This window comes from Ranitomeya variabilis, chromosome 4 (assembly GCF_051348905.1).
Source record: "Ranitomeya variabilis isolate aRanVar5 chromosome 4, aRanVar5.hap1, whole genome shotgun sequence".
Lineage (NCBI taxonomy): Eukaryota > Metazoa > Chordata > Amphibia > Anura > Dendrobatidae > Ranitomeya > Ranitomeya variabilis.
Genome location: NC_135235.1, coordinates 298565955 through 298587287, shown reverse-complemented (window position 1 = coordinate 298587287; position 21333 = coordinate 298565955). Strand labels below are relative to the sequence as shown.

General features: G+C 45.4%; 1 protein-coding gene across 1 annotated transcript in view; it reads left to right on the top strand.

Annotated features, from left to right (window-relative positions):
* LOC143764590 (uncharacterized) overlaps positions 1 to 18817 on the top strand; it is a 102809-nt gene extending 83992 nt beyond the window's left edge. Inside the window, exons 7-13 of the mRNA XM_077250300.1 lie at positions 733 to 1332; positions 4482 to 4618; positions 4703 to 4765; positions 5271 to 5405; positions 8159 to 8280; positions 10184 to 10278; positions 17749 to 18817. Coding sequence (XP_077106415.1) covers positions 733 to 1332; positions 4482 to 4618; positions 4703 to 4765; positions 5271 to 5405; positions 8159 to 8280; positions 10184 to 10278; positions 17749 to 17918 — 1322 coding nt within the window. The 3' untranslated portion in view covers positions 17919 to 18817. The remainder of the gene's footprint in view (positions 1 to 732; positions 1333 to 4481; positions 4619 to 4702; positions 4766 to 5270; positions 5406 to 8158; positions 8281 to 10183; positions 10279 to 17748) is intronic.
* The last annotated feature ends 2516 nt before the right edge of the window (positions 18818 to 21333 follow it).

Here is a 21333-nt window from a genome sequence, read left to right as displayed (position 1 = left end):
ATTTGTGAATAACCAATTAGAAATAGATCCTAGGTCCAATTAAATGGCTCTCCAGCTTTGGGAACCCTTTGATGGGGACTCTGTATGTGGACTTGGCATATCCACAAAATATGACGTACGTGCCTGACAGGTTCCAGTCTCGCCAAGTTGGACCCTTAAATTTGAGAAGGGAGTGTCCTTTGTCCCACCATTTGCTGGCCTCCACTTATACATAATCCGTACATACTTGGGTGAAGCACATGGCCACCTTTTTATTGAATTGTATTGAGAATGAAGATTTGGGGGGGGGGGGGGTTAAATGCCACAGAGGAGGGAGCCACAGAGGTTAAAATAAAACAATGATTCAAGTTGGAATATCGCTTTAAGCAAAGACCCCAACATGACTATGCATGGCCTGCCATTTATTTGTGCTCCCAGCAAATGTGGGAGGGTTGCACAATACAATTCTATTGCAGGTCTTCACTGGAGGGTCTCCTCCACCCCCTGGCAGCACACCTTCACACTGGAATGTATGTTTAATTTGTCTTGTACTGTGAGATTAGCCTTTTCTGATGTAGTGTAAGCCTCTGCTCTTTTCGCTCACCCACCTAAATGCTTTTCTGTGTAGTCACACCTGTTCTGTTTCAGAAATTATAAGATGATGCATACGCCCTTCTGTGCCTGAAGCCGTTGTACCTGTTGTATGTGCACGCTTACTAACCTCCGCTTTGTGTTGTTGCATGTATACACAAGAACACAGCAGCCGGCAGCGGCAATTCCTGACGTCTTTGGACAATGAGGAGGAGGAAGGATATCTCTTCCGAAATGATAGTTCTAAGCACCATAATGCCTCAGATTACAGGCGAGGGAACAGAAGCTCAGAGAGAGACCATAGCTCTAAAAACCCGGAAGAACACCCTGGAAGAATGATCTCCTCCTCCAACCGCGTGTCCTTTGGTCAAGTCTTTTATGATGGGAACAACTCCAAAACGCCAGACGCATGGAAGGAGTCCAGCCGGAAAGATCCGCAAGTGCAGTTTCCTTACAGAAACCGTAGGAGTTCTTCAGAAAGAAGCCCATGTCATCCTAGTAGCTCAGAGGGAACTTCTAGCCGTGAGCGGGACGTGAGTCGTAAAGAGGAGAAAGTAAGGGGTCATCGAGATAAACATTGCAGGCATCATGCTGACCGGTGCAGACGCTCCAGCTCGGACAGTGATGAGTGCCCAGAACACTGTGTTAGGGATAAGAGGAGTCGGCGATCACAGTGGAACCAAAACCACGATCCTCGTCATCATCATCATCGACCATCCAACAAGCCTTCATGTAGGATATCCAGTCACGCTCTGAGCACAGGTATTACAACGCTTTGAGTGGTCTAGTATGATTACAAGGTTGGGGGGCTGCATACGTCTTAAGTGTTGGCTGGCAATGTAGTTCATGCTCTGTGTAAGTAATGGCTTCCTGTGGAGGGTCTACGTACAATGGGAACAAGGGCATAGAGCCCAGTAGCTCCATCCCAAGTAGAGGAGCCAATCTATGACTCGTTACTGGAAGATGGATGAACCCCCTGTAGATAGTTGGAGGGGACCAAGATTAACAAAATGAGGCTGAGGAAGTAATACTACTTAAATGCCAATACAGATTAGGTAAAAATATCACCCAAAAGAATCGCCATTAAGAATAAAATGTTTAACTTTAAAGTTTTGGACCCAAACAATGTTTCCGAGTAGGATGGACACTAGTAAGGGGTTTAGTAAGGTGCTTGTCCATATTCCTGTATATGTGGCCTTATTGGTCATTGACTGAAGATGTCCAGCTGTCCTACTTCTTCTCGACTTTATTACACTTTTACTGGAACATTTTGTGATGTTGTTTTATGGTATTTTGGTAAGTGCAATGATGTTGTAGCCATAATTCCTGCAAATAATGAGGTTGTATATTAGCACATATTTTCTTTTGGTGGAGAAATTCTTGAGATTTAAATACCATGAAATTGTGAGCTGTGGACTTTCCAGAGAAAACTGCAAATACTGAAATATGTCCAAAGTAAACTGCGATGTAAAGGGCTTAGCAAGGGATTACTTGTCTCATTTTACATTGTTTGCAAGAGCTGAATCCAGCAAGACTGCTTCTTGCATGGTGCGTATTTATGTGGAAAGCATCAGTAGGCGAGTTATTACCTTGTTATTGGCAATAAGACTCGTGACTCAGAATTGTTACGAGAATAATAGCATGTTAGATTTGTAAGTAATTATAATTTCACATGGGCATCGGACACACATGCCAGCTTGGGTGACCCCACAGACCTCTGTTCCAATCATTGTGGACCAGTGGTGGCTTCCATGAATGGAGAGCCATGTAGGTTTTTTTTCCAGGATTCACAGAAGAATGTGAATTAAGGAATTTGCTTTTCTCCTGATCTGTCAATCAAAACCTTTTAAAGTGTGTATCATTTTCATTATTTTGTCGGATTGCATTCTGGTCTCCTTGTCAGCACCTCCAGATAGCCAAGGTTCTCCTCCCTCCATGTCCTGGTCCACCAGTGTAAGTGCTGGTCTAGTGTTCTTTGTCGTCAGGATCTAAAGGTATTTTACGGGAAGGAAAAAGTCGTTAATATCCAGCATTGTCAAGTGGGTAGAGATGAAGTTTTTATTTGTTTTTTATAAAAATCCATCTGAAAAACCTAATGAAGATGCAAATCCTACACTGAAACGCGTTGGAGTTTTCTAAAAAAATGAACATTAAAACCCATTTTATCTCCACCCACGCAGCAACTTTACTCTCTGGGCAGTGCCTGATACTGGGCTGTATACCAGGGTATTTTTCCTTCCTCTGCTTGTAGCGGGGAGCAGTGTTCTCCTACTCCAGTCCTCATCACCCACTAACAGATCATGCTTTTATTGCACAGATAAAGGAATTATCCCTTTTGCAATACAAAGGAAGTCTTCAAAAACATGATCTATTGGTTGGCCTTGAGGACTGGAGTTGTGGAACACTGTTGTAGCCTTTCTTTTAGGGGTATGTGCACACTGAGTTTTTGGAACAGAAACTGAACTGAAACTTTCCAAATCCTCTTCAAAAACGTGATGACTGTGCCCATACCCTAACACCAGCATAACTTGATCTTGTTCATACCCTTGGTTTCCGCCACCCTGGCTGATACCCAAGTGTTCCCTCTTACCAACTTGTTGAATTATCTCTTGATTTTTTTTTTGCAAAGGTTTAGATACCGTTTCATGCAATTAGAATCTAAGCAGTTTCCCTTTAGGAGAATTGGTATGTGATGATTGCCATTTCCAGGCAGCCACCTCTTTGTCATTGATGTGATGTCATATATTGCCATGAACAGTCTGGGTTGTGGAGGGGGAGCATGGACTTTCCTGATCTTTGTGCTTACATGTTGATTGAGTAAATATGGTTTGAACCCGATTATATCTCACACACAGATGTTCCCCCTCGGGGACAGTATTTGTAAATGGCGTGAAGTGCAGCACCTGCCAACTAAACACTTTAAAATATAAGTTTTCTTTAAAATGTAATTTATGTACAGTCTGTTAGAGAAAATCCATAAATGGGTTATCCCAGAATCTGCAACGATCTTAGGAACGATGGCTGATATCCCCCTAGATTTCATCAACCGCTATAATCCTATGCACCACATTATTATTATTATTATTATTATTATTATTATTATGTATAATATAGATAGATTTTTTTTGTGTGTGATTGCGAGCTTAATGGGGAGTGTATTGCGTCAAAGGGAACCTGTCACCATCTAGTCTGAGAGCAGCATAATGCAGAGACCCTGATCCCATCCATGTGTCACTTACTGGGCTGTTTGCTGTAGTTTTGCTAAAATCCCTGTTTTATCTGCAGGAAATTATCATTAAAGGACTAGTAAACCGGCTGCCATGTAGTCCTCCATATTCATGAGCTCTGTATAACCCCGCCCCCAACACTGGCTGCTTTCTGTGTACACTCTGCATAGGCAGAAAGCTGCCAATTGGTTTTATGGGCGGGGTTATACAGAGCTCGGCATTCACAAAACTACTAGATCTTCAGCAGAAAAAAATGTTTTTTATCAGAGCTTTAGCAAGCAGCTGAGTAAGTGACACATGGCTGTAATCGGCGGTCTCTGCTACCCCTTTTGAGAGCAGCATAATGTAGGGGCTTTTACCTGGTGACAGATTCCCAGAAATTGAAATGGTGTCTTATACATTTTTACACCATGACCCACTTTGTAATCCATCTGACCACAGCTATGCTAAGTATACTGGTGAGTAAAGGTATATACGAAGCGCCATAAAAAGGCAATCCAGGACAGAGTTCACTTTGTCTTATCCATATAACAAAAGAGTGATCATCACTTTCAAACAGAAAACAGGTGTGTACAGGTGCCTACTAAGAGTAGTCCTCTCCATATATATCCAACTAAGAAAATTGCACTCTGTAGTGTTATAGCATGAGAACATGACTATTATTTTTTTTTTTTTTTGGGCAAGGTGAGGAGACCAGGTCCAACTTCAGTATAGAGCCACTTGACTGGAAGATGGCAGAACTTAATGTCCAAAGCTCTGATCAGCTTTTAAAGGATGAAGAATTGGCTCGCCAGCTCCAGGAAGAAGAAGAAAAACGTATGGTAAGTGCAACAATTCCTGTCTTTTTGGAGGTTCAAGGGAAAACCACAGTAGATGGTAACATCTGTTCTTGACATCTTCTGCAGGCCAAGCTGAACCGTCACGACCAACACGAGGACTTCCGAGCGGCTCAGGTGGCACAAGATGAAGTACGATCAAGATGACTGAGTCTGTATAGTGCCTAAATTAATCTGATGGCATATTTTTACATTACCTGTACAGTAGTATCCAGGCCTGATATTCCTCCAACCTCCTCATCTTCCCTCATGTAGATAATTTTCTTTATCCACCTCTGGATTTTGAAGGTGTTGAGAGAAACTTGGTGCAACTTTGTAGACCTTGACTGAAATGGCTGTGTAGCCCTTTCCTTTTGGGTTCTTGCTGGATATGTTTTATTCGCGACCAACTCTTGGTCTTTCAGATAAAATTACATGTCCCAGTATGCTCAGCCGTTAATGCTGGACGATATTCAGTTAGACTTGTGTAGCCATAGTATGGAGGACAGGGCTGTGACAGCACCTGATGGATTTTCCGACAATGCTTGCCACGTATTTTTCAGAGATCTCCTGGGCACCTTTTGCCAGTGGCTGATGCCATTTTTGTATTCCGTGGCTGTATCTAATCCTTTTGCTTGTCTTTGTTGCCTCTCTTCAGGAGATCGCCAAGTACATTCAGCAGCAGGAGCTGCGAGCGCAACGGAGATCGGATGAGCTGGACCTCCCCGGAGACAGCGATGATGATGATGGAAGTATCTGTAGCTTCACTGACAGGAGGAGCATAGGGACGAAGGCAAGTGCAAGAGACCGAAGGTGGAACTACCCTTTAACTGTGACCGTAGTTTCCACGGTTGAAGGGAACTCATCCCTCAGTAACCTGTCTACTCTGTGCAATGAACCCCAGCGACAATGGCACCTACACAATGAGTTCCTAGAGGCGTTTCGGGAGCCGTTGCAGTGATCGTGCAACCTCATCAGGAGCTCGCTGTGCAGGTGCCGCCATTCCTGGTGAGACAAACCCGGGCAAGGGGCAGGGAGACGGGTCACATGTCAGTCAATGACCGGAGGCAGGCTGTAAAGTGGCCGCCCCACTGCACTTGAGAATAAAACTTCAGGAATAGATTTCTCAAAAACGCCCCAACTAAATTCTACTAGCAAGGTATGAATGTAGTAAGCATTAAAGGGGCTTTACACTCACACTTTTAGTTTGGAGTCCAATATCCTACTGACAGGTCCTCAAAAAGTTAACAGGGATGTGAATAGTTCAGTTGCTAAGTAAATGCAAAAGTGGAGCTTTTCCTTTTAAAGGGGTTGTCTGATCCAACTCGATAAGTCTGCAGTCGCTCTGTGTGACTGCAGACTTACGAGTACCTCCCCCAGAGCACGCAGTCTGCGCTACGGGAAGTCGCCGGTTTCTAAGTCTGGACCGAAGGGTATGTGTGTGTTATACATACTCCTGGGCAGGGCCCATCTAGTGGGCACCGCCTGGCTCCATACACTTGTATTGAGCAAGCCCACGCCCCAACTAGTGAGCACGGCCTTGCTCCATACAACTGAATTAAAGGGGTTATCCGGCCTTAAGCTACAAGTCTGCAGTCACTCTATGTGACTGCAGATTTGTTAATGCGAGCTGTGAGGATTCACCGGTGCCAGGAGCATGGGCAAATACCTGTTTTGCATCAATGTGGTCACATGTCCTCTAGATGTCTAGTCGGAATGTGGCCAGAAGTATGCAAATTCCATGTTCCTGTGCAGGCATCGGCGAATCCTTGCAGTGCATGCGGTATAAGTATTCACAAGTCTGCAGTCACATACAGTGACTGCAGTCTTGTACTCTAGGGGCAGACAACCCCTTTAATGAGCGATAGCTACTTAAAGAGGTTGTTCCCTTTCAGTTAATGTTCTGAGTGAGCCAAAATCCCCCACAGTGGTATAAAAGACACCACACAAGTTATCACAAACCTTTTCTTGCAGTTGTTTCTGCCACGGGTGGCCCAACAAGATTAGGATTAGATGAGTAAATACTTTTTCACATGGGTGTTTCAGGTTTAAAATAAAAAAATAAAAAAATCTACAGTAAATGTAATGGTCATATATACTAAAGAGATGGTGATATCTGGTGCTACATAGGAAAGTGAGCCATGACAATGGCATTGCTTCTCCATATGCATGATGGACAGGTATGGTGCATGTGTCCTGCATTACTGAGCCCTTAGGATAGGACACATGCGCCATACCTGAGGCCTGGCAGGCATGTGGAAAAGATATTGTCTTCACAGCCCAAAATTAGCAAAATAGGAGAAATTGAGTGGGAGGCAAACCGTTCTTCACAGCGCTGTATTCTGAATATTTCATGCTTCATAGAGTTGAGGCTGGTATAAAGTTACCCATTAATTACAGCATTGCATCATCGGCCTCCATGCAGAGTCTGGTCTGTGCCCACATTCACATCATTTCCCAGCACACGCTGCCGCTGGTTTCCCCAGAAGTCTTATCTCGGAGGCTATTTGTAGTCTTGTGGTGAACCACTTCTGCTGAGGTTACTGTGTACCGTTAAGAAATGGCCAGATTGCCCGCTGGAGATAAGCGGTAACTCTTCCGAACAATGGACATGACAGCAACTCGGCAAATGTGTCCTGCTTCTTTTTAGATCTTTATCCTTACCAGATGTGATCATGTTCGGGAGTGTGTAAGAAAGTTGTGACAGTCCGGGAAGGAGCTGGAAATAAGTCACGTTGCAGATATATATGTCTCTATCTCAGATGATCCTCACATGGGTATAAGACACACACCGCAGCAATATTAATACTAAAGACAGAAAAGTGTAGAGCATGTAGGAAAACGACAAGTGCATCCGTAATACAATAATCCGCATAAAATAATCACAAAGTGCCTGTGTAATGAAAAATTATCCAATATTAAAAAAGAAAAAGCTAGTTAAAGCATATACCAGTGGTCCATGTAGGTGTAGATGTCCCCTACATTTCCTGGAGGAATAAGTGCGAGTTATGTGGAATCCATTCATCTGTTTCAGACATCAGAACCCAGGTACAAAACTTTCTAAGCTGTAAGATCTGAGCCCTAACCAGGGGTTTAAGTATAATAGGTGCGGGGGTTGTACTCGCACACAGGAACTGGAGACTAGACCAAAGGTCCCTCCGTCCCATATGAAAAGATTATTACTATTAAAGACTTGTGTTAGTTGAGGGCCCAAGCGCAGAGTTTGTATTGGGGCCCTCAAGCTTCAAGTTGCCCCACTGACTCTGTCCCTCATCGTTGGCCTCCAACATGAGCTCAGACCTGTGGCTGTAATTGCCGCCCTCCGGGCAGTGTTGGGTTCAGTCTCCCATGATGTTACTGGTACCACATCCCATATGTACGCTGTGGTCCTTCACTTGCTGCAGGTTTGGTTGCTGGGTAAGGACATAATTCCATGTATACAGTATAGGAATACACCCATAAATTGGTGCCTACAGCAAAGCTGCCAACTGCATAGAAGCCTGTGAAACTCCAGATGAGTATGTAATATGTGTTTCCATCTTCTAGAATGATGTGCCTTCTTCTAACCAAGGACCGCTGGACTCTGAAGGCCTGGCATCACCAACGGAATGTCGTACGCCTGAGAAAATGGAGTTTACAGCGGTTGAAGGAAGTCTTGACCAGACAAAGTATGTCATTGCTAATAGACATTACCTATTGGGCTGAAGTGTGAAGTCTTCTTGAGGTCCCTGGATAATGTAGCATAAGTAGTACTCACTGGTTCTGTTTAAAATTTGTTACCCCCTGTATTATACTCCAGAGCTGCACTCACTATTCTGCTGGTACAGTCACTGTGTACATACATTACATTACTGATCCTGTACTGATCCTGAGTTACATCCTGTATTATACTCCAGAGCTGCACTCACTACTCTGCTGGTGCAGTCACTGTGTACATACATTACATTACTGATCCTGAGTTACATCCTGTATTATACCCCAGAACTGTACTCACTATTCTGCTGGTGCAGTCACTGTGTACATACATTACATTACTGCTCCTGTACTGATCCTGAGTTACATCCTGTATTATACCGCAGAGCTGCACTCACTATTCTGCTGGTGCAGTCACTGTGTACATACATGACATTACTTATCTTGTACTGATCCTGAGTTACATCCTGTATTATACCCCAGAGCTGCATTCACTATTCTGCTGGTGCAGTCACTGTGTACATACATTACATTACTTATCTTGTACTGATCCTGAGTTACATCCTGTATTATACTCCAGAGCTGCACTCACTATTTTGCTGGTGCAGTCACGGTGTACATACATTACATTACTTATCTTGTACTGATCCTGAGTTACATCCTGTATTATACTCCAGAGCTGCACTCACTATTCTGCTGGTGCAGTCACGGTGTACATACACTGCATTACTTATCCAGAATTACACCCTGTATTATACGGAGTGCTGTTCTGGAGGATATTACAGGATGTAACTCTGGATCAGTTTCATCCTGTCTTACAGAAAGTAGATAACCGGTCTTAGAAGCTTCTTTCTTTTTTATCGCTGCCGAGCTGTGAACAGAGTGTTCTGTGTGGAGATCGGCCCTCTATGTGCATGTGCCCGGGCATAACTGATCACTGGTGGCTTCAGTAGTTGATCTGTGACTAATGACCACTTTAAACTGTTTTGATTCACTGACAGCAAGGAAAGATCTTTGTGACACATGGAAACACAATTAGGTGCCATTGTCTCATATTTGTGTAATTATGGGCGTTTTACATTAATGTTGAGTTTGGGGCAAGAACATGACGACGCGTTGTGGAGGTGGATGACCGTTAGGAACGATCGAAAGTGGCATCATCTGCAAAATGAATCAGACCAGTACATGCATTTAGGTTTTTTTTGTTTTGTGGTTTGTTTGTGTTTTATAGATCTGCTCCTTTTCATTCCATTAGTGGTGATTTTTCTTTTGCAGCCCTGGCACCACGTGCTATTTAATGTGTTCTCCCTTTTACAGCCTCGGCACATAAAGATCTCCCTGAAAAACAAAGCGAGATCTATTAATATGCGTGCTGTTGACCCATGCGGTGTAGGTTTTGTTCCCCGAATCGCTCATCGTGGGATACTGAACCACTTCACGTATCCGCACATTGCTGTGCTAATCATCCAAGAGGCGTTGTATGGAGATCACTGAGGTTCCTCTAGAATTCCTAAGACTTCCTTTTGCAGGGACCCAGCATGCTAATAACTCATTGCACAGGCACCCATTGATTTCAGCAATAATTCTTCATTTCTTCTGTGTCAGCGCTGCTGGGGAACGGAGCTCTTCTCTGTGTCCTTCATACAGCTGATCCCATTCTTAAAAACACCCAAGATCTTCTGCTATTTTTTTGGAGACCCCCTCTTACAAAACCGAATTCTACAAAGCAGGCACCCCTTTTTTATGTAATTGTATAGAAGAACTTTGGGACTATTATTGGACTCGGGGAGACAATCGCGTTTTAGGGGTGTGCGGCACATATTCACTTTTGGCATCACCTTTCCCTTACAGATGTGTTTGTTTTGTTTTGTTTTGCAGACTCCGGTCACCCAGGAACATTGCCGAAGAACTCGACCCCACGTTTAAGTCCAAGAAGGAGTCCCAGCCCGAAGTGTTCCCTGTCTGTCCGCAAGGTACCGCCTGCCACTTGGTTTCCACAATCTCCTAGTAATAAGGCCATCTGTCCCTTCTGTCCTGCCCAGCCATCCACTAAAGCATGTTTCCTAGGGCCAGATTATTGATGGCCTCTCATTCCTGCAGCACAACTCTTATTGAAGGGAATAGGAGCCAATTCTACAATTTTTCCACAACGGCTACTAAAGAGTGTATGGAGCTGTGCTGTTCTGGCTTCGTTCACAGCTGACCGCTTGGGATGCAGAGTGTTGGACCCCCATCGATCTGATGTTAACGACCCATCCTATTGACCGGTCATCAATATGAGAAGCCCTTTAACAGGATGCCTGTAGGGATTAGACATCCATGTGCCTCTAATTTAATATGGAGATACAAAAAAGTGACCGCTCAACATGTACCAAATTATGGAGATATTATTGTAGGGCACAATATGGCTACACATAGTGCCTGTGTCACCTTATTATGGACCCACAGGGGCTCGATGTAAAACTGTACTGGGTCAATGTGTTTTATTATGATTTTATTTATATAGCACCATTGATGCCATGGTGCTGTGCATGAGAAGGGGTTACATACAAACTACAGATATCACTTACAGTAAACATACTAAAAATGACTGACTGGTACAGAGGGGAGAGGACCCTGCCCTTGCGGGCTTATATTCTACAGGATTATGGGGAAGGAGACAGTAGGTTGGGGTTGCAGTAGCTCCACTGGTGTTAAGGTGGCCGAGTGGTCATTACAGGTTGTAAGCTTTCTTGAAGAGGTGGGTTTTCAAGTTCCATCTGAAAGATCCGAATGTGGTGGATAATGAGATGTGTTGGGGCACAGAATTCCAGATGATGGGGGATATTTGGGAGATGTCTTGGAGGCGATTGGATGAGGAGCGAATAAGTGTGGAGGAGAGAAGGAGGTCTTGGAAAGACCAGAGCTCACATGAGGGAAGATAACAGGAGATTCCTTCAGAGGAGAAGGGTTATGGATGTCTTTGTAAGTCACTGAGAGTAGTTTGAACTTTATACGCTGGGAATTGGGAGCCAATGAAGGGATTTGCAAAGTGAAGAAGCAGAGGAGTAGCGAGGAGAGAAATGAACTAGTCGGGCAGCAGAGTTGAGGATGGCCTGGAGAGGTGTGAGAGAGTTACCTGGTAGGTAGGCCACATAGGAGGGTGTTACAGTAATTGAGGTGGGAGATGATGAAGGCATGCACAAGCATTTTAGTAGAGTGAGGGTTGCGGAAAGGACGTATTCTGGAGATATGTTTGAGCTCGAGGAGACAGGAGGGTGGTGAGAGCTTGAATGTGCGGTTTGAAGGACTTGGCAGTCAAGGGTTACTCCGAGGCAGCGGATTTCCGATACAGAGGAAAGCGTGATGCCGTTTATTGTGATAGATGGATCAGGTAAGGAAGATGCATGAGGTGGAGGAAAGATGATGAGTTCAGATTTGTCTACGTTAAGCTTGGGGCAGTCTTGTCCCTTTTCTTAGTGGCTCATTGACATCACCACTTTTTTTATTCCATGTCTACAACAGACTGCACACAGGCCCTAAAATAGTTATTGAATTTCTGGGGGCGTGGCCTAGCTGGCCATGTGAGTGGACACGGGGAAGAGCGCTCCCGCTGCTAAAGGGACAAATATCCTGTGCAAACGCTGATTACCGGTCTCTTTTGCCACAAACCGGTTAGCTGAAGGTCTGGGGAGCAAAGCGGTGCTGAGTGGTGGATCCGGCATCAGAGGCAATGACCAGACGGCGGCAGAAGGATGCAGGTGCTGGCGATACAGGAGCCAGCCAAGATGGCGCCGAGGTCAGAGAAGAAGCTGACGGGGAGAACGCCGCATGTCAACGGCGTATGGAGGTGGCGGCGAAGCTTCAGCAGTATGCCAGAGTGGAAGCGGCAGAGCAAGAAGCTGGAGCTGATAAGGAGGAGGAGGATACAGTCCTGCCTGCAAAGCATGAGGTACAGAGGGGGAAGGAGAGAGGCAGCATGGCGGGGGCAGGAGGGGGGCCTGAAGGCTTAATGCAGAAAGAGGAGCCGACCCTCAGAGATGTTGTTGTGTTGATCTCCTCGTGCCAGCAATCCCTGAATTCCCTAGCCCTGCAGATGCAGGAGGTAAAAGGGGACACAGCACAGATTAATGCAGCCCTGCAAAAGATGGACAGACGTATGGGAGCGGTGGAGGAGAGGGTGAGCATGGCAGAAGACCACATAGTTAAACTGCAAAAAGCTGAGAAAAAGTTCGCCCAAGCAATATCAAAGCTCGCTGCCAAGAATGAGGATCTGGAAAATAGATCCAGAAGGAAGAATATACGTATAGTGGGGCTGCCTGAAATGATTGAGGGGAGGAACCCCACAGAGTTTGTTGAAAGCTGGCTGCTGGAGAAAATTGGGGGCACAGTGCTGACAAAAGTATTTGCTGTTGAAAGAGCGCTTAGGGTCCCACCGCAGCCCCCTGCCGCAGGAGCGAATCCCCGTACCATGCTTGCCAAAATACTGAACTACAGGGACAGAGACATTATCCTCAGAAAGGCTAGAGAAATGGAGGATCTGACGGCTGGAGGTCAAAAGATTGCTATCTACCCGGATTATTCTGCTGCAGTTCAGAAACAACGGATGAAATTCACTGGGGTTAAGAGTCGACTGAGGGAACTAGGAGTGCAATACTCTATACTGTTCCCTGAAAAGTTGAGACTGGTGGCTTTTGATAAGACCCACTTTTTCCTGACACCAGAGGATGCTACCCAGTGGATTGATACTAATGCGAAAAAACTTAAGGGAAAGGGCAATTGACATCTTGGCGAGATCCGGATGGGAGTTGTTTCTCTGTTGCTGGAGGAGGGATTTGCGTTTAATGGCACATTGGTTAAAGTGTTGAGCAGCGGTTGAGGGCTCGGCTGTGCCATATTGAGTGATTGACCGGAGGGGATAGTAATGATTAATAAGTATGGGGGAGGTGGGTTATGCCGGGTACTGCAAATTGGTTTGGTAATTTCTCTACATGTTTATTTAAGTTGGAATGTTGGAAAAAACAAAAATTGTGGGAAATTCGGATTGTTACTGCAGCGGGAGGCGCATGGAGAGGGTTAAGTAAGGGAGAGTGTTCGCAATGGGCGGTGGAGCCCCACTCTTGATGAGAGGAAGAATGTGTTGTATTGGGTGGGTTAGGGGGGCAAGTTGGGAGTTGGTAGGGGGGGGTGGGAGGGATTAGATAGCTCATACTTGGAAAAGTGGATACTATGAAGGATGATGAGCCATATGATGGGGGACCGCATTAAAATATTGAGTTGGAATGTAAGAGACCTAGCGGATAAAACTCGGCGGGCGGCAAGTCTGCAGTATGTTCGAGAACAGAGCGTCTCAATGATATGCCTGCTGGAGACACATTTAGTGCGGGAAAAGGTGGATGTATTGAACAGGCGCTGGATACAGAGGGCATACCATTCTATCTTCTCTAGTTACTCTAGGGGTCTGTCGGTGTTGGTACCTGTGGGAGTGCAGTATGAAGAGGTGATGGTACAGGAGGATGTGGATGGTCAGTATGTGGTGGTACAATGCAAAATAAATGGAGTGTTGATGTGTATAACGGCGATGTATATTCCGCCCCCATACTCAAGTAAGAAAATTAGAGAGGTGCTGGAGAGGGTGGAACGCTGGGGCCCGATACCATTTCTAATTATTGGGGATCTTAATAATATATGTGATGACTTTTGGGATAAAAATAATAACTCCCAGAATAGGACAGTGGGACACATTACTACGTTTGGGACTTAAATTTGTGAAGTGGGTATGACTGATCTATGGAGAGTTAGGCATGTTGGGGAAAGGGGGTACTCATGTTATTCACCGGCTCATGGTACTCTATCCAGAATTGATTTGGCACTGGGCAACCGTCTGTTGGATACGATGGTAGGGGATGTGAGATATTTGCCTAGGGCTCTCTCGGACCATAGTCCAATTGAGGTGGAGTTTCGGCCGATGAGGACAGGGGCCGTGAACAGGAGAGAGTGGAAGATTCACCCTAACTGGCTGCACAGTATAGATTTAGATAAGATAAAACGGGAGTTGGTGGAATTTTTTGAGCTGAATGATGGGAGTGTAGATGCTCTTACTGTATGGGAAGCTATGAAGGCGTACTTAAGAGGGCTGTTGTTTAGAGACATTAGTAGATGTAAGCGGAAGTCGAGAGAGGCAGAGAAGGCAGCGATTGATGGGTTGAGGGCAGCGGAGGATGAGATGGTGACACTGGGTACTCCGGAAGCTGGGAAGAGATTAAAGGCAGCTCAAAGTCATCTGGAAGAAATTTTGCTGGGTAAAGCTGAAAGGAAGCGGGAATTCGTGAAGCTGGCTTATTATCAGGAGGGTGAAACTGTAGGTCACATGCTGTCGCTGGTGGCTTCTGCACAAAGAAGTACTTCGTTTGTCCATTCTCTGGTTTCCGGAAGTGGTACGAGTGTCTCGGAGACTCCAGAGATTTTGGAGGTTTTTGCGGATTTTTACGAGGACCTATATTCCTCTCAGGTGGATGGGACGGTGGGAGACACAGTGGCGTTCCTTGAGGGAATGGAGCTCCTGAGGTTGAGGGACGCAGATAGAGAGGGCTTGGTGGCTCTTATCACGGAGGAGGAACTGGGTCGGGCATTACAGTCTATGGCTAATGGGAAGGCGCCTGGAGTAGATGGGTTTCCTGCTGAGATCTATAAACATATGGGGGAGGTGCTAATTCCCAGATTAAAGGCGGTCCTAGAGGAGGCTAAGACTAGGGAGTGTCTGCCTACATCCATGAGAGAGGCCAAAATAGCGGTGATTCCTAAGGAGGGGAAAGACTTGGGGCAACCTGAGTCATATCGGCCAATCTCCTTGCTCACTATAGATGTCAAGATTCTGGCCAAGGTGTTGGCGATGAGGTTGACGAGTGTCATCTCCAGCCTGGTGAACCCAGACCAATCTGGCTTTATGCCTGATAGATCCACGGCGGTCAACCTACGGAAGCTATTTATGAATCTGCAGCTTAGGTCTGATAACTGTGGCCAGAGAGTTATTGCATCTTTAGACGCCCATAAGGCGTTCGACAGTGTGGAATGGGGATATCTCTGGCAGGTGTTGCAATATATGGGGTTTGGCTCGCGGATTGTGTCCTGGATTCGGCTGCTGTATTCGCAGCCGATGGCCAGAGTCCGGGTGAATGGGGAGTTATCACGGACTATACAATTAGCTAGAGGGACAAGGCAGGGGTGTCCGCTCTCTCCTCTTTTTGTTTGCTCTGGCTGTGGAGCCATTGGCTGCTAAACTTCGACAGTCTGACGAGGTGTCTGGGTTTAAATATGGGATGATTGAAGAGAGGGTGGCGTTGTATGCGGACGATATTCTACTGTTTCTAGCTGACCCGGTTGCTTCCTTGGGGGGAGCTATTGGAATTATTGAAAGATTTGGCTCACTGTCAGGACTGACGATAAACTGGAGTAAGTCTATTTTGTTTAAAGTGGACAACGGAGGGGAATGAGCTGCTGGAGGATTGGCGACTGAAGGTGGTAAGTCAATTTAAATATCTTGGGATATGGGTATCTATGCCGGTTACGGATTACATACATAGGAATCTGACTCATCTTAGGTGTTCTTAAGGCAAAAGTGGATGCTTGGGTTAAGCTGCATTTATCTGTGGTGGGCAGGGTGAATCTTATCAAAATGATTTTGATGCCGAAGATTCTGTATGTTCTTCATAATGCGCCAGTTTGGATACCGCTCGGGAAATTTCGGCAGATTAACTCCCTGTTCAGGAATTTAGTATGGGGGAGACACCATCCACGTATCAGACTAGAGACACTTCAGCGACCCAAGGAAGATGGGGGCTTGGCATTGCCTAACCCTGAAGTATATTTTCTTGCAGCCCAGAGTCAGCACTTAAAGGGCTGGACGCATGAAGGGTCGTCCGGGGCGGTACAGCAATTAATGGAAAAGGTGACAAAAAGAAGGCCAGCAGTACAATGTCTGGAGGATGGTTCCCTGGGGGCTTTGGGGAAATTGTATCCGACTATGTTATTGATATGTAAGCTGTGGGGTAGACTAAAACATATACGTTGGTTTACGGGTCTGACCAGATTCTCCCCGCTATGGCATAATAATAATTTAAAGGAGTTTGTGGCAATGGGGGTACTACCAGAATGGCAGGCCAAGGGGATTCAATATGTCTATCAGATAATTGAGCAGGGAGAGTTGAAATCCTTTTCCCAATTGCAGGTGGAATTTGATCTCGGGCCTGCGGGGGAATATCAATATTTGCGGTGAGACACGCATTTGGAGCTCAGAACACGGACGGAGGCATCAGAATTCAAAGGGATATAGTGTTAGAGTATGTGTGTGGTGAAGGGACTACTGGGGGGTTATTTCCACTCTTTATAAAGACTTGCTGCACACTTTCCTGTTAAGGTTTCCAATACTGGCGAGAGCTAAGTGGGAGAGGGATCTGGGCCCAATGGAGAATGAAACTTGGGAGTCGGTGCTGGAGTGGGTTCCACGGCTGTCTCTGAGCGAACCGTATAGGCTGTCACAGCTTTATGTAATACACAGAGTTTACAAATCTCCGAGGTGTTATATAAGGCAGGCTTGCGTGATGATTCTGAGTGCCCGAGGTGTAAATCTACAGATGCAGATATATTTCATATGATGTGGACGTGTCCGAGACTGGCTGCTTTTTGGTTGGTAGTTTTGAGTCGTGTGGAAGGAGCGTACAGATGCACGGTGCCAAGGGACCCGATGGTGTGCTTGTTGGGGTGCGTGGATGAGATTGGAGTGGATAACAACCTGAAGACAGCTATTGCCAGATTGCTGTATATGGCCCGGAAGGTAATAGCGCGAAATTGGATTAAGGACGAGCCGCCTTCAAGAAGAGAATTCCTCCAATATGTGAAGCAGGGCCTGAAACTGGAAAAGGAGTTTTATCAGAAAAGAGGGAAAATTGAAATGTTCGATAAGCTGTGGTCTCCGTGGCTTGCCATGGGATAGCTTTGTTATAGAGACCGGGTGAATCAAGACCCTGAATTGGTGAAAACATAACACGTGGCCTATGGTCCTAACTGAGGGGATAGTCATCCTATAGATTTGAGTGTGGAGCTATTAAACAAGGTGGGCTGTCTTATTGGGGGGGCAGGATAAGTTGGAATTGCGGGGCTCGTTTGGGGGGAAAACTTTGTACTGAAAACAAGAATGTAACATGTCAATTGTAATATTATTCTTAATAAAAATTTATTTGAGTTAAAAAAAATTAAAAAAAAGTTAGTGAATTTCCACGTGGACGCAAAACGAGCATTGGATAGGTAGAATTGAACCCAACGACACACACCAACGTGTTCCCGGATGTGACGCATGGACCGGCGTCATGTTGGCTTTCTTCAGATGTGTCTGAATAAGCCCTAATATTTCCTCTTTAATTTATGACCTGGCTCTACAGATCTAACCCCTCCACTATTTCTTCTAGTTACAGACTTTCCTGTATCCACCCAGACCCAACCTGTCCCAGTCGACGGATTCTACGACTTCATGGACGACGGCACCGAACCGTTATTTATACCACCAACCAAGCGGCAGCCAGAGAAATTGGGACGCAGTAAACCCAAAGACAAGAAGGAGGGATGCAAGCAGCAGTGACTCACGTTTACCGGTCTTACTATTATTTGTAGCAGTCATGTTCTTGCCAAGCTTAGTTTTTTTTTTCGTTTTTTTTTCTATTCCGTGTCAATTCAACATTGTGGACGATCTTCAAAGTGCGTCAAAACAAGTGGTATTAACTCATTCAGGGATGAAGACGATAATCTGATTTTCTCGCATTCAGGTGCCTTAGGCATTTTTTTGACTCTAGAGAATGGCTGTTTTAATAATATAGAGCTGAACGTCCGGGGTCAGCAATGGAAAAACAAAAAAGCACATTTTAGTAACCTATTGTCCAGTCTATTAGAACAATCTTAGCTGTGTGCTATTGAATCTGCGTATGACGAGCATCGTGGCTTATTCATCGAAACCATCTACTACATGGAATTTTTTATTTTATTTTATTTTTTCGCCTACCCATTCTAAAATGGAATTCTAAATTCCTAAATTGTATTAATCTACAGAGGTGACCTGCAAAATCTTAGAAGTATTAATCTAATTTTTTTTTTTTATTTCTTGCTCTTATTCTCATATCATTATTTTGCTTATTTTATTATTTTTATAATTTTTTTTTTTTTATATTTTTTGTTTTACTGACTGTTAAGTGTTTATCATATTCTGTATTGTGGCAAAATGCAGAGTTTGATAGGAGTCCAGTATTTTTTTTTTTTAAAGATTTTTTGCACTGATATATTTTATCTTCTTTTTTTCGTTCAGTAATAATTTCTGGTGCTTTTTTGTGTATAGATCCCAAATGCCTTTAGAATTTTACTTTAAAGGATTTTTTTTATATATATAAATATATATGAAATACAAGAAGTATTATTTGTATTTCTAGTTGGTCTGATTCATTTGACAAAGCAGGAAGTACTGTTGGAATTAAAGGGGAGCTCCATCTGAATATTTGAAGTCTGTTTTGGTTAGGGGGTTGGCTGATTTCACTAAAATCTGCTCATCTTGTTTGGTATGGTGAATTCATAATGCCTACTATCTTGGTTTTAACGAGTCAGTCCTGCAAACCTTGCCAAAAATCAGACCCTAAATTGGGCATTTTCTGGCCCCGATGGCCAGCTAGAAATTAGATGGGTCTCAAAAAATTTTGCACTGTGGACCACAATTTTTAACGGGGCCCCATCTACCATGTGCCATTTATAATGCTAGCGTTCATATGACGGGTGCATTGGGACACCTTCCAACAAGCGGGCCAATTGTGTCTACTACATCTGCACTCACCGTAGGCTCATGTCTGGTTAGATCCCTTGTAGTTCTGCCCTTATGGGCAGAAGTAATAGAGCCGTGATAGCCCCATAGAAGCACAGATATATCTGCATGTATCTGTTGATTAGAAATTATTGTAGTTTTGTCAGTCAATAGGGTACAAAAGGAAAATTGATTCTGTAGACTACTGGGCAATGCAAGGAGGTGCAGTTTTCCAAGAACTGGTGCGTAACTGGTTGGAGATCACCGGTGTAGAGGTCCGAGCCTGCAACCTGGGGAGAGTCCAGAACCCCTTCTGGAACATGAGAGCAATAGCATTACAATCTAGCATGCACAGAGTCTCAAGCACCACATATTGGAGGTGGCAATGGTAGAAGTCAATATTAACCCTTTAAAGGGAAGCTGTTGGCAGGATTTCACCGTGCAAACTATTTATATCTGCATGTAGCTCTTTCAAAGACTAGTCCAGCGATATCTTCACATGGCCAGTCCGTTCCGCTATTACTGAGAAATCAGCATTTGAATTAATATGCAAAGAGCTATGGTAGATCTGGAGCCTCTGTCACTCCAGCTCTATTACACACCCAGTGTTGCCTCATTTTGCTTGAGTGACTGTCTCTATGCTTTGTGACTTCAGACAAAGAAGCTGGTAGTCCGTGACCCTGATAGCTGATGCATGTTACATATGGATGGGCAGCATGTGGGTATTTTTTTCAGCCATATATGTTTAAAGGGAACCTGTCACCCCCAAAATCGATGGTGAGGTAAGCCCACCGGCATCAGGGGCTTATCTACAGCATTCTGTAATGCTGTAGATAAGCCCCCGATGTTACCTGAAAGAGGAGAAAAAGACGTTAGATTATACTCACCCAGGGGCGGTCCCGCTGCGGTCCGGTCTGATGGGTGTTTCAGGTCTGCTCCGGCGCCTCCTATCTTCATTCCATGACGTCCTCTTCTGGTCTTCACGCTGCGGCTCCGGCGCAGGCGTACTTTGTCTGCCCTGTTGAGGGCAGAGCAAAGTACTGCAGTGCGCAGGCGCCGGGCCTCTCTGAACTTTCCGGTGCCTGCGCACTGCAAAACTTTGCGCTGCCCTCAACAGGGCAGACAAAGTACGCCTGCGCCGGAGCCGCGGCGTGAAGACCAGAAGAGGACGTCATGGAATTTAGATAGGAGGCGCCGGAGCGGACCTGCGACGCCCATCGAAGCGGGACCGCCCCTGGGTGAGTATAATCTAATGTCTTTTTCTCCTCTTTCAGGTAACATCGGGGGCTCATCTACAGCATTACAGAATACTGTAGATAAGCCCCTGATGATGGTGAGCTTATCTCACCATCGATTTTGAGGGTGACAGGTTCCCTTTAACTCTGAGATGCTGTGGTGTTTCAGAATGAAATATAGGACCGAGATGTGCTGGAGACTTCACCCCTGCCTGTTCCCTTGGAGTGATGGGTCTCTTACTGCATGAGTGTATAGGGAGAGACCTGTCTCGCGGGCAGAGAGAAGCCACCGGGACTTGCCTGTTTGACTAGTCTCCTGTAGGGCTTGGTCCCCGGTGGCTCTTACTGCAGAATTTCAGAGAAAAATCTACTTTATTTCAGAGTCAAACGTACATGGCTGAAATCATACAGCCAGTGTCTGATGCATGCGGTCTGTTGGTCGGGCAGCATATATCAACTGTCAGGTTCACTTTAAAGGGAACCTACCACCCCGTTTTTTAAAAATTAGATAAAAATAGTGTGAAATAGGGGCAGAGCTGGGCTTTACATTAGGGCCTCTTTGGTGCCTTTACACCCCCGTTAGGCTGCCCAAATACCTTTGTGAAGTGGCCGTTTTCTGCTGTCACTCAAGTGGGTCAGGTCGGATGGGCGTGGTCACAGCGCTGTTTGTCCCCCAGGATCCTGCTCATCATTACGTTGGTGGCGTAGTGGTGTGCGCATGTCCAAAGAAGATCCACTGCCCAGGAGATGAATAACGGCGCGGTCTTCGCTATTCAGCCGTTTACCGGTGGGCGCGGCCATCTTTCCTGTGGCCGCGCCTGCGCAGATGGAGCGCTCTGCTGCCCGGGACTTCAGGAAAATGGCCGCCGCGATCTCCATCTGCGCACGCGCGGAATCCCGCGGCCATTTTCCTGAAGTCCCGGGCAGCAGAGCGCTCCATCTGCGCAGGCGCGGCCACAGGAAAGATGGCCGCGCCCACC